At 44.5% G+C, this 13,316-nt stretch overlaps 1 protein-coding gene across 1 annotated transcript; it reads right to left on the bottom strand.

The window, feature by feature from the left end:
• Positions 1-347: 347 nt before the first annotated feature.
• On the bottom strand, positions 348-10,193 carry LOC101061566 (carcinoembryonic antigen-related cell adhesion molecule 5-like). The gene is made up of 14 exons (XM_029838581.1): positions 10,048-10,193; positions 9,626-9,934; positions 8,122-8,403; positions 7,780-8,043; positions 4,683-4,988; positions 3,967-4,245; positions 3,613-3,876; positions 2,838-3,113; positions 2,449-2,700; positions 2,083-2,370; positions 1,720-1,971; positions 1,249-1,623; positions 853-1,107; positions 348-740 (listed from the first exon to the last, which is right to left on the bottom strand). Exons 1-14 carry the CDS (start codon positions 10,100-10,102, stop codon positions 637-639), a joined length of 3,561 nt encoding a protein of 1,186 aa, XP_029694441.1. The 5' UTR covers positions 10,103-10,193; the 3' UTR covers positions 348-636.
• Between the last annotated feature and the right edge of the window lie 3,123 nt (positions 10,194-13,316).

Below are 13,316 nucleotides of genomic sequence, written 5' to 3'. Positions count from 1 at the left end.
TCTCCTCAGGACACCGTCCTCAGACTTTAATCGATGCTTTCCCTCCTTGCCCCACTTGTTTCCGGCGTCTCCGTCTCCCACTGGAAGGCACCGCGGGCGCCACATGTCCCCACATTCCCAAATGCTACTCAGGTGAGGTTGGTCGTTTTGGTAGCTTCCTGTTACAGTGTGTGTGTGTGTGTGTGTGTGTGTGTGTGTGTGTGTGTGTGTGTGTGTGTGTGTGTGTGTGTGTGTGTGGCAGAGCCTCGATCCAGTTCAGGGAGGGGAGGACTTCGGTCGCGTATTATTGGATTCAGTTTGATATTTACGTGGGTGGAATGATTATGAACTTATGAACCTCTTTAGTGAAGTCACAAATAGTCAACTATCTTCTTTTTATTGACTATGATGAACATCAGAAATGCTACAACTTTTTCAAACCGTGGTTAATTAGAAGTTTCATTCAGATTGCAGAATAAGAGTTCATAAGCAGAAATAGTGCCATTTCCATTGTGCAAGTGTAGGAATATATTTTTCCTGAGGACATTTCAACAGTGCTTACTAAATTACATATACACGTTTTAAATGACAGATTAAAGATATAACGGTGCAATCATGCACAGAGAAAGTGCTCAATGTAGAGAAGCAAAGGGCCTTTCAGGCTGGCAGCCCTCCTCCATGGAGGAACGTCGTGAGGCTGAGAGCAAACACACTCAGCAGCAAAGCTCCGTAGGACGGAACCTGCAGCACAGCACTTTTTCCTGAAAGAGAAATATAACCATATTTTTAGGGAAAAGTCAGGCACTGTTCTGACATTGTTAGAAAGAGGCTGCTGAGGCAGCACAAAGGTCGCTCGCTCGCTCGCTCGCTCACCAACAACAACAAAGCGTGTGGACTGGTGCAGGGTGATGTCGGTCACAGGGTTCCTCGCCACACAAGTGTAGTTCCCCTCATGTGGCTTTAATGCAGGGAAGGTGATGGCAGGACCTGTGGACAGGATGGAGGCCTGGTTGTTGACGTACCAGTAGAAGTCACAGTCGGGTCGCGAAGAAGCAGAGCACACCAGTGTCACCATGCTGCCCATGTGTGCTGATCCTGGACCGGAGATGTGCACGCTCAGAGGACCATCTGCAAATACAGTGATGACCTCACAATGATCACTTTCCTCAGGCTATTTTTGTCTCATGAATCATTTAACTAAGTATCATACTGGAGAACACCATCTGAGCTAGTGACGTGTTTAATGAAACGCTCCAGTTGAATACTCACAGTTCACCAGGAGGCTGAACGGGGCACTTGGATGTTCGCCCACCTGACTGCTGGCGACACACTTGTACACGCCATCATCGTATAGTGTCACTGGAGTGAAGTGTAGCGTGTTGTTTTCAATGTGGTAGGACATTGTGTCATTGGACATTGTGTCATTGGACATTGTGTCATTGGACATTGTGTCATTGGACATTGTGTCATTGGACATTATGTCATTGGACATTGATCCGTTTGTTGTGGAGGTGTTTGCGTTGAGATGCATGTCATCTTTTAACCAGTAGATCTGCTCATAAGGTCCCGTGACCTCACAGGTCAGGGTGAAGTTCTCGTGTTGGATCGGAACACTGCTGTTTGTGATCACCAACTCTATAGCCTCTGCACACGCGCACACACACACACACACACACACTGCATTAATTGTGGCTTTTCAACAGCATTCCTGTGCAACAGTGGAGTTATTGTCACTCTTACCAACAACTGTTAGCACCACGGTGGTGGAGCGGTTCCCTCCTGTCACATCATTGTGGGCCACACAAGTGTACGCTCCACTCATATTGAACGATAAAGGGGCAGTTGTTAACATCGATGAATTGGCCACCTCTGAACCATTGAACCACCACGTGAACGTGCTGGGAGGATAGGAGTTGGCAGAACAATTGAAGTGTGCTGTGGTTCCTATCTCGGCAAATTCTGGTCCTGTAATGACTGGTGTTTCTGGTCCAACTAAGAGCAACAGATCCAGTAGGACACCACGGTTATTTTCAGAATTTCTCCAACAACGCATCAAAAAACCCTCTGTGCTACCCACTAGCCCTGTGATATATTGTTACTCACACTTGACCAGGAGCAGGTAAGGCGGGCTGGCCACTGCTGAAACCGCATTCATTGCACTGCAATGGTATTGTCCACTATGATTCTTCTGTAGTGGGTTGAACATGATGTTCTTGTGATCAGTGAAGAAAGTAGTTTGGTTGTCTACTTGTAGCCAATGACCATTTTTAAACCAGTTCAGGTCAACGGTCAAAAGGTCAGGAGGTCCAGTCACATTACACGTTAGAGTATAAAGTTGACCTTCAACAGCTTCTTTCTTTGGTGCTTCTACCTGCACATCTGTTATTGGATCTGAAAATACAGCACATTCCAGACTGCAATGTTTGACAGAGACACATTTTTAAAGCAAAAATAAAAGCTGAGACTCACAAAGAGCAGTGATCATCTTGTGTGCTGTGCTGTTCTTCCCAGTGATGTTGTTGTGGGCCATGCAGGTGTACGTCCCGTTCATCTCTGCGGTAAATGGTGGCGTCACATACGTGAAGGTATCAGCTACTACAGAACCATTAAAGATCCATTTGTAGCTACTGGGGGGGTTTGATGGTGCGTGACAGATGAGTGTCACGTTGTCTCCAATTGTTGCTGTTACTGGTCCTAAGATCCATGGTTTCTCAGGTCCATCTTAAACCACACAGACCAGACATGTTGCAGCAAAACTGGGCTCAAGAAGCTTTTTTTGGTTTTAACAAGTGAGTTAGCACAACGTCCACATTCTAATGTATGAAACGTAGTTTAAAACTTGTCTTTTAGATACTCACAGAAAATATCCAGCATGAACCATTGGCTGCTAATGTTACTGACGGCGTTTGAAGCCATGCATGAATAGTTCCCATTGTCAGACAACATGACAGAACTAAAAGTGAGGGTTGCATTGTCCATGGAGAGGACTCGTGTCTCGTCAGAGTACAACGGGGACCAGTTGTGCATCCAGGTAATTGACTCAACTGTTCCTGTTGTCCGACAGGTCAGTGTGAAAGAGTTGTTCAGGATTGGCTGAGAACCAACGATGTGCACTGACGCTTCAGTCACGGGACCTGAAGAACAGACCAAGCACACACTGAATAGAAGAAAAGTAAAGGAGTATTTCTGAAAGACTGAGTGGACAGTTTTATGGAAGAAGTGCCAGCCATCATTCAGCAACGCAACTCGGAGGAAAAAGCCTGGCTGTGCAGCAGAAAACCTGCCTTTACACAAGCTCCTGGTGTAAACAGAGAGAGCTTTAATCATCTTTGTAGTACTGTTGTTCTGGGTTGAGAGTTATTGTCTTGCTGCTTAAATTGAATACTTCTGTCTGTTAGCAGAAATGCGGCAGTGCGTCATGGCTACTGGCTAAAATTAGCCTAGCCTAGTATAGATTCAGGAAACAAAAATGCTCTTTGACCTATTTCGACATATCAGTAAAACCCCAATACACTTGTCAATATATTCACTATATAACTGAAATATCAGGTTAAAATGGTCCCTGAGCTTGACGTGAAAGAATCACCCCCAAAATCTAAGCAATGTATGAAAGAAAGTCATTAAGTCACTTACTCAGAATCCTGATCATTTTACTTTCACTGCTAAATCTGGATGTCACATTGTTGTGAAGCATGCAGGTGTAATTTCCAGAGTTGCTCTCTGTAACGTTCTGTAAATGCAGCTGTGGTCCAGTCTTATCCAAGTCCATCCCATCAAACATCCACCAGATCCTCGCTGCTGGGCTGGAGTCCGCAGAGCAGGACAGTGTGATGTTATCTCCTGTTCTATAGGCGAGCTTCATCGGCAGGAGAGTCATCATCGCGTTACTTGGCCCATCTGATGAAATCAAGCATCACTTCAGAGGTCAAAGCCCAGCATTTTAAACATGTGTACGTGGTCTCAAGGTACTCCCACATTAAAACTCACAGCTTATCTTCAGATACACCAAAGAACTGACTTCATGGCTGATGCCATTGGACATGTTGCAGGAGAAAGGTCCCTGATCATAGCGGGTCACCACAATAGTGAGTTTGGCGCCTCCATCACTGAGCTGGGCGCTCTCGCTGCCAGTGATCACGCTGCTGCCGTTCAACCAGGCATACGACACGGACGTGCCACTGGACGCAGAGCACGTGAAAACTGCTGAGTCATTGAGCTCCACAAGGTCGGTGGCCTGAGCCTTTAGAGTGACATTTGAAATGGGTTCTGTTCAAGAGGGAAATAAGAGTGAGGATGTTACAGCAACACTGGGAGGTCGTCGACATCTCTTCAGCGTTAGTCTGATTAAAATCTGTTCAGATTGCTACAAGTGAAATTAGTCCATTAATCTGTTTCTGTCAGAACTTTCCATGAGACGAGTAATGAAAGCCCATATTACTGTGTTGTGTACTGAGGGTTTCATTCAGTCCTACGTAATGTGTATTTCATCAAAGTGATTCAGCAAAATGATCCCGGCCTGGTGTTTATGGCCATAACAGCCTGGTGTTCCTTCACAGTTCTAAACTGGCCTCTACGCCCTCCCCCCCCCCCCCCCCCCCCCCTCCTTTCATATATCAACACTTAAACATTGAAAAACACTACAGGAAATGATTTTCACTTAATACAGACTTAAAGAATGTGAATATTAAATGAAATAGTCTCACCTTGGACTGACAGCTGAACACTAGACCGATCTAAAACGCCCTCCAAGTCTTGTAGGACGTATTCTCCAGAGTCTTGGAGCCACAGCGAATTTATGGTGAGTGATGTTTGATTTGAGGTGAGGTTTAATGTTACCTTGTCCTTCCAGTTGGTAGATATGATGTGATTTCCTGGATACATCATCACAATCATTGAATTGTTAAAAATCCAAGCTCCTGTGGTGACGACACCCTGGACAGAAAGTGTGACATTGCTGCCGACTGGAACGGGGTTTTTAGAAGCATATAAAGTCTGGCTATATGCAGGTCCTAGAAAGACAAGAGACAAGAAACAGACTGTATTCATCTGCGAGTATGATTATCAATTTACTTTCAAAGCACATTTGCAGCTTTTTGATTCTAATTGAAAGCTCTGTCGTCATGATGGTTCCTGCTGAAATGAATTCAACCTTACCTGTTTCAAATATAAGCTTCAGCAGAATTAAGAGCAACGCCGTAGGCAGCATTTTCCCAACAACGTTCTTTATGGTCAGATGCTAGAAGGACACGAGTGGGTGTGATCAATATAAATCCACCTTTCTATAAGCAAACATTTGCACAGAATGAGCCCAGCTTTGTCTACTCGGTGCCAGGTTACGATCCACTCCTTGAGACAACTTGTTTTGCCAGGGTTTTCAACCAAGGAGTGTCCATTTACTGTAAACAGACAGCTCTGCAAGTTTCCAATCACCTTGACTAGAGTTTCCGGGTGGCCAATGTGATGTCTTTCAGTTTTTTTTTTTAATGTGTCAAGTGACTACGGTTGTTGGCGTTGGACCCATAGAAGGGCACAAGCACTAGAGAGGCGTACAGACAGCAGGACGCCGTCACCAGTTTTGAAGCTAAAAGAAGGCTTAATTTTGAATGCTTCACACCATCTAGTTCTCTCACCCAGAAACAACACATGGTACCAAGAGCGCATGGACTTGGCCCCCATTCAACACTGGAGTGGACTTCACCATTATAGCAGTGACTGTGTGAGCCTTGATCGCAAGTTTGGATAAAATGGTACAGCTCAAACCTCCCGCTGAGCTGAATTCAGAAACGATAACAGAAACTACCACTCACAGTCATGGGATCTGAAACCACAGAAGTTAACAGCTTCCAGCCATAAAACCAAACAGATGTTTGCGAGATTACGTAGCTTTGTTAAACACAACTAAAACATGGGAAGCCACCTGCCTTATCAGTGTTTCTGGAGTCTGGAGCAGACCAGGATACTGACAAGACTCTATGCGCAAAAAAAAAGAACATGTTATGATCCATCTCTGGTCTGTGTGTTTTGGTTTTCTTTGTGCTCTGATTGTCCACTAGGGGGCATGGGTGACCCCTCTGTTGTGCTGGCTGCCCCCACACCTGCAGCTAATCTGGGTGATTGGTAGGCTTTTTAAGCAGCCATCACCAGCTGCCAGGTGTCAGATCATTTTGTCAGTGGGAATCTGAGTGTTCCATGCATTGGTTTCTTGAAGCTTATCACGTCTTTGTCTGTAAGTCACCACCTCTTCCCGTTCTGACGAACACTTTTTTTGGCTTGACACTTTGTTCACCATCGTCTCCACATATAGCAAGCTCACTCTTCTTCACTGGTGTAAATCTTACTGTTAGTTCACCGAAGTTGCCTTCTTGTCTGTCTTCTTGGGTCCCGCCTTGTGTTTTCGTCAGAACCGTAACAGAACAAGTGTGATGGAAATGGCAAGTTTGGCCATATGATCCCTCGCACATGGCCCATGAGTTAACTTAAGAATGGTTGTGTTATCTGTACTAAGGAGATCAAACTCTACCGCCTTCTTCTGGGAGCAACTTGGTCAAAAGACTGATGTCTCTAGGTCTAGGAGAGTCCGCTGTCATGGCCACTTGGATCCGTGGTATGTCAGTTGTCATGTTGCACCACATCTGTCTCAGTTGAAGGCCTGGAAAGAACTCGTTCCAGAACTGATCAGCAATGATTTGACTTTCTCCTTTCTTTCTGCCTGTTAAAGGGAAGTTTTTCCGGACTCTGTTGCTTTCTGGGGGTCATTCCCTGGCATTCTGTAAAGCACCTAAAGACACTTTTAATTGTGGCAGATATAAATAAAGATTGACTTTGGTTCATCTCCTGCTGCCCGGTAGGTTGCTTGAGCCTTAAACCAGATGACAGAGGGAGACATCAGCCACACAACTAACAGCAGAATTGGCAATATAAGGTCAGCCCTATCTAATGAGGTATAGCCAAGAAAATGTGAATGAAGTATGCCTTCTACTTCAATCATTGCATTTAGAATAACTTCACTTGTAGATCTATTAAAGTGCTGGCTTAATTGCTCATACCTCTACCTCGATCCCCCCAGTAAAATGGAAAGATATCTTCTGACCAGATAAATATTGCTGCAATATTGGCTCATTGTCCTTGAAGGCCTCTTGCATCTCCTTGGTTCCACTTTGGAAATCAGAACCAATGATTTCATATGGTTTTCCACAACTATAACTGAACAACTCCAGTTACTCCAGTAACCCAGAAATCTAACTTGTTGGTCTAACTGTCTTTTCGTCGAATGCCTAGCTGAGGGTGGGTCATCCCCATTCCCCATTCTGGGATGATTCAGGCTTCCCATGGCATTTCTGGTTCTCCACACATTGGCTCTGGTGTTTGCAAATCACCTGCCAGCCTCTGAGGATATAGTAGGTGCAGTGGATCTCCATGAACCGGGGTGCAGTAGCTGCCATTGCCGTAAATAATTTATTGCTGCCTTTGTCATTTCTTTTTAATCATACAACTAGGAACACATTAAAATCTACAACACCAATAAGGACAACATACAAGTGCAGATCAACAGATAACATGCTTCAAATATTTTCATTTGGCAGATTTAAACTCACAACTCTGAAGATTTTATTTTAGAGTGAATAAAAGGATAAAGCTTTTTCAGCTATAGGAGTCCAGACAGTAGCAGCATAGGCAGGAACCACACACAGACAGTTTGCTGCTCAGCTCCTGACACGTCTGTGGAGATTAATTTAAGATGAATGAAAAGATGGAATGCATCTCACATGAGCAGACTGAGCTCATCCTGGAGAAACTCACCCCCAATCAGGATGTGTTTGGTGATAGTGCTGCTCAGGTTGGTGTGATTGTTGAAAGCCTGACAGGTGTAAGGGCCGGTCTGCTCCTCGGTGACACCAAAGACCTCCAAAAGTGGCCCTTTGCTCACAAACTCTCCTCTTATGGCCCAACCAAGCTCGGCAGGAGGACTGGAGTGTGCTGAGCAGAGCATGGTCAGGTTTGATCCTGAGGGAAAGGAAGTCGTGCTGTTCCCATTCACTGTGAGGGCCATGTTATCTGGACCATCTGAGGAAGAGACAACACATCAGAGAGGGCTCTGCCAGGCTGCAGTTATAACAGTCGTTATAACTTTGTTATACTCACAGCTGATAACAAAGTTCACCGGGTCGCTGGTGCCGTTACTGACAGGATTAAACGCATGACACCTGAAGGGTCCCTGGTCATAGCGGGTCACACCGATGATGATGAGGGTGGATCCTTCATCAGTGGTGTGGACTCTGTCACTGGCTGTGACCTCAGAGCTGCTGTTGAGCCAGAGGAAGGAGAGGGAGGAACCGGAGGAGACGGAACACCTCAGGATAGCTGAACTCTTCGCTTCGGTCAGGGCCGTTTGGTTCACGCTTAATGTCACATTTGAAACAATCTCTGTGCAGGACGATGAGGATCAGACAGTTTATTAAAACAATGAGACATTCCAGCCATATTTAAAACATTTGTTAATATTTCAGAATGTGTTTGTTATATTTAATATTGCAGCTTTGGTTACAAGACAGAACTATTTATTATCGGAATGCTTTGAAACATCCGTAAAGTGGCTCCAACCTTTTCTTAATATTGACTTTAAACAAGCTTTCTACATTGTTGTAGAACAAATAAGTAAAAATGACAATTCACACATTTTTGTAGCTGAATGCACAAAAGGTTCCACTTGTTTGCACAATGGAGTATTTCTTACAAATATTTTATAAGCTCACACTTTTATTTCATTTGTTTGCACTTCATAAAGAGCTCGTTCAACATTTGATCGGTCATAATGAGCGATGAGCCAGTGGAAGATTAACATGTTCATCAAAGGTTTTTAACTATTCAGGTATTAATGGAAAAACAAGAACACCTGTTATAACAAGGAGAGATGTTAAATATAGTGGAACAAAATTAGGGGCGTTCCATTAATTATTAATGAACTGAAAAACACACCTTGACATGATTAATCACTTTGGTGCAGTAGAACAGTGGTTCTGACTGATGACTACCTTTAAAACACCTCACATACTTAATTGGGTTCACACAATTAAGCCCAAAATTAATCAGGCAAACACAAGTCTGCGAATAATCGGAATCTACGTAAATCCCTTTATTCATCATAGACGCAGAACCGAAAAGATCTTTAACCCCAAATCACCGTAGCTACTGTGCAACTGTGTACGGGTTACAGTGTGAGGGTGAGTTTAATCAGCATTTGAAAGAAGTTTAAATTTAAAAGATGACAAATGAAGATTATCCTAAATTTCTTCTGCACCCTGAATCAGAAGTTTGATATTCCAAAAGAAGCACGTTGAGGCCACAAACTAACAGAACGAGACAAAAACCAAGCAGATGCCTGGTTTCATTCCTGTAAAACAACATCATTGTTTAGGGAAAAGACCCAGTTCCAGTAACACTGTAGCGTAAATAGGAGCATCAGCATTTTCCTTTGTGTCTTTACTCCGTGTCTGGTTATTATAAACAGTTGTCAGCTTGTGTAACTAAAAGGTCAGTGATTAAGGAAGTATTTAGTATTAAAATCTTGATTATGGGTAGCATATGGTAAAATGATGAATTCCATTTCCTGTAATGTGATTCAACTAAAGAGTATATTCCCTCTTACCCACGACTGTAATGGCAGCAGAGGCCCTCAGCGGGGGGTCCGAGCCCTGCACCACATACACTCCTGAATCCGCCACCGTGACGGCGCTTATTGTGAGGGCGCCGCTGCCGATGTCCACCGACGCTCTGCCACTGTGGCTGGGAAAGACGGCCTGTTGCTCGCCCAGCCAGGCGATGATGAGGGCGTCTCCCACTGCCCAGCTGCCGCTCCTCAGAGCCGTGGGGGGAACCAGAGACAGCGTCACCGTGTCCCCAACCGTGGCAGTGTTGGCGGATGGCTGGACCTCTACAGAAGCTGAGGCCGGAACACCTGGTGAAGACAATAATGGCTTTTACCTTTTGGAATACAAATGGGACAATGGGCCTTTAATTTTACTGTGAGACATTCAAAACAACATGAAAAATCATCATAGCAAAACTTACTTGTGAGTAAAAGCAGCAGCGCAACACATATTTCTTCTCTCGTCTTCTCCATCATGCGTCAGTGGTGTGTGGACGTCTGGACACCTGTCCTACGTTAGCACATATATAACAGACACCCCCGTTCTTATCTACACATGTCTCTTGAGTATTGGAGCTCACAACAAAAGGCACAAGGTAGTTTTAAGGGTTTTTTTTTCTGTTTGCCATTCCTGGAGATTCTATAGGCGTCACCAGAGCAGAATGATCAATTATGACAGTAGGTATGTGGCCCATGATTACAGGGGAATGAAGGAGTGTCCGTTAACATATCAGTCATTAGAAATCGACACGTTAAAAAGAAGATGTAAGACTGTGCAAGAACCAAAACATTCAAACTTGTGTAACGATGCGCTCTGGTCCTCTTTCACATATTTGTGGCTGTTATGGTATAAATAGCTGGTGGAAATGACTCATTAGGCAACAGTAGACGTGTCACACACTCGACGCCTCCGTGTGTTTGCTTAATGAGATCGTCTTATCTCTCATATTTGTTCAGGTTTGGGAAGCAAACAAGAAACAATGAATGAGCAGTTTTTATAAAGCCTCAACACAATGCAACCACAGCTGCAGTTGCACCACCGACAGTCTGTGTGTGGGTGTGTGGGTGTGTGTCTGTATATGTGTGTGTGTGGGTGTGTGTGTCTGTAGGTGTGTGTCTGTATGTGTGTCTGTATGTGTGTGTCTGTATATGTGTGTGTGTGTGTATATGTGTGTGTCTGTATGTGTGTGTGTCTGTATATGTCTGTATGTGTGTGTGTATGTGTGTCTGTATATGTGTGTGTGTCTGTATATGTGTGTGTGTCTGGATGTGTGTGTGTGTGTGTGTGTGTGTCTGGATGTGTGTGTGTGTGGGGGGGGGGGGGTATACTATTGAAGAAACTATTATTATTATTGAAGAAAGGAGAGAAGAAGTAGAAGAGTTGACGTGTTGAACCATGTGACCTGAATGATGGACAAATGTCCAGATTTTGATGGTCCCGTTCCAGGTCCAATCATAAAGTACAAAACCATTGATCAAGTGAGAAAAAGTTTAATTTGTTTTTGTCCTTTTAACCTTTTCAAAAGCAGAAGGCAGATTGAGACGGCAGATGTCACCGTGTGGTTAAAACCTCTTTAGCTGCTCACAGGTTTGGGCCAGCAAGCTTGTCTCCAGGATGGGGACCTCTTTCAATTTAAGACATGACCAATTTAATATTAAAGACCGAATTACTTCCACTACATATCTTTTATATCTTTTCCACTCGGTGCAGGAGCGCTTCCTGGGAAAGGCACTTCCTGTTGGAGCTCAGAGTCCATATTTATGATCCTTTGCAGTTCGGTGCATCTAGTTGTACAGTTGATGAAATGACTGATTGCAAATTGATTTTTCCATTCTCTTAATTTGCTGACTTGAGAATATATGAGCATAGTTGTTTTTTTAAATTTTATATCATGAGCAATCCAGGCTCTAACTGATAGAGATTTTTCCTCCTTTTTAGTTGCACTCTTATTAAAAAGACTATAATCTTGCATTGTGTTAATGTAATGCAATTAATTACAGCTTCATAACCAAATTTCCTCATGAAACATTCATCTATCAGCTTAACGAGGAAGAAAATATCAAGAAATCAAAAAATCTTTTACGTGTTTAAGATAGACGCACATGTAAAGTAAATGTGTGGTTCACCTGAGTGAACAGGTCTTTACTCTGGCTGGTAAATGGCTGGTTACAATGACCCGTCAGGAAACAGAAGCCTCACACACTCCAGGCTTGTGTCCCCATATCTGTTTGTTTAATGAGATTATTTTTATCGCTCTTGTTTGTGCAGGTTCAGGAGGCCAACAAGAGAAAAAGGAAGACATGAACGAGGAGACTTTGGTTCTGTTTCGACTGATGCTGACTGCAGAGAACCCTCCCTCCGGCCCCCAGGGAACCCTCCCTCCGGCCCCCAGAGAACCCTCCCTCTGGCCCCCAGAGAACCCTCCCTCCGGCCCCCAGAGAACCCTCCCTCTGGCCCCCAGAGAACCCTCCCTCCGGCCCCCAGAGAACCCTCCCTCCGGCCCCCAGGTGAATCAGTAACAGTCTGGACGGAGGTCAACCACACCTGAAGGTGATGATACCTTCAGAGGAGAAAGAACTTCATGGTGCCGAGTTTGGAGTTCATAATTATCCATCAGAGACATCTGGTTGGTAAATTTGGTCACAGTATTTATTTAGTGTGTGTGTGTGTGTGTGTGTGTGTGTGTGTGTGTGTGTTTCTTGTACTCTCAACTGAATTTACACACCTTTGTGCAACCTGACAGTATTTCAACAGAACATATGCCTAATTTTTAAATATTTAGCCCTTGCGTTGTATCTGCATGTGCTAAAGCAGAACATAGAAAACATGAATACACTTGTTAATAAACTGGGTGAAATCTGGATAAATCAAAGGACACGATGAGAAAGGAGATGAGCAGAAGTCCATTCAGCTGCACCTGTTCTGAGCCAGAGAGGGGTGTGCCTGTGAGGAGCAAAGCAAAATGAATTTAAATAGTAGAAAAACACTTGAACATGTTAAAGGACTCGAATCCCCAAATACTCCAGGACCTTTTACTTCCACCTCTTTGGTGGCCTCTGCAGAACGTCCCGCAGCTACATTTTCTGCAACACAGGTGAGGTTCTGGAAAGTACCGGGTTTGGAAGGGGTCCACTTCAGCTCAGTTTCGTGGACTGAAAGGTGGATGCCCAGGGGGAACCCTTCCCTGAACTGCCATCTCACAGTGCAGTCTATGTTTAAATTACAGCTCACCACACAGGTGAATATACTCAATCGGCCCGGAAAGGTGACGTTAGGTCCGCGGATGCTGACGTCCCACGGATTAACTATGGAGGATCAGAATGTTTGGGTCAGTACGGGAGCATTCACAGTCATCTGTGTCTCGGACTACTCACAGCTCAGTAGATAACCTCGGCTGAACACGCTCGTCTGTCTGGAGACGAAAGCCTCGCACTGGTAAAAGCCACCATCGGAGGGCAGTAGTGAGTCAAAGTGAAGCGAGCCGTTCTGTTTATCCAGCATCATTTCCTGTCCATCTTTGTACCAAAGCACCAGCTGTGATGGGTCTGACAGGAGACCTGATCCACTGTCATCATGGCACTCCAGATCCAATGACAGGTTGAGAGCTGGGAAGGTGTTTTGTGGACTGGGTTGCACAGAAATAGGATCTGTAGGACCCCATCAGAAAGGAAGTGACTCAACGCAGCACTT

Source organism: Takifugu rubripes, chromosome 7 (assembly GCF_901000725.2).
Source record: "Takifugu rubripes chromosome 7, fTakRub1.2, whole genome shotgun sequence".
In the NCBI taxonomy this organism is placed as follows: Eukaryota; Metazoa; Chordata; class Actinopteri; order Tetraodontiformes; family Tetraodontidae; genus Takifugu; species Takifugu rubripes.
The sequence above is the reverse complement of the archived record's forward strand: the minus strand, read 5'-3'. Positions and strand labels throughout refer to the sequence as shown.

Coding starts and splice junctions, on each gene's coding strand:
- LOC101061566 (XM_029838581.1), bottom strand. CDS start 10,102: ATGATGGAGAAGACGAGAGAAGAAATATGTGTTGCGCTGCTGCTTTTA. Junction 8,404..9,625: donor TGCTGCCATTACAGTCGTGG/GTAAGAGGGAAT, acceptor CGTCCTGCACAG/AGATTGTTTCAAATGTGACA. Junction 1,108..1,248: donor GTTCAGCCTCCTGGTGAACT/GTGAGTATTCAA, acceptor CTGTATTTGCAG/ATGGTCCTCTGAGCGTGCAC.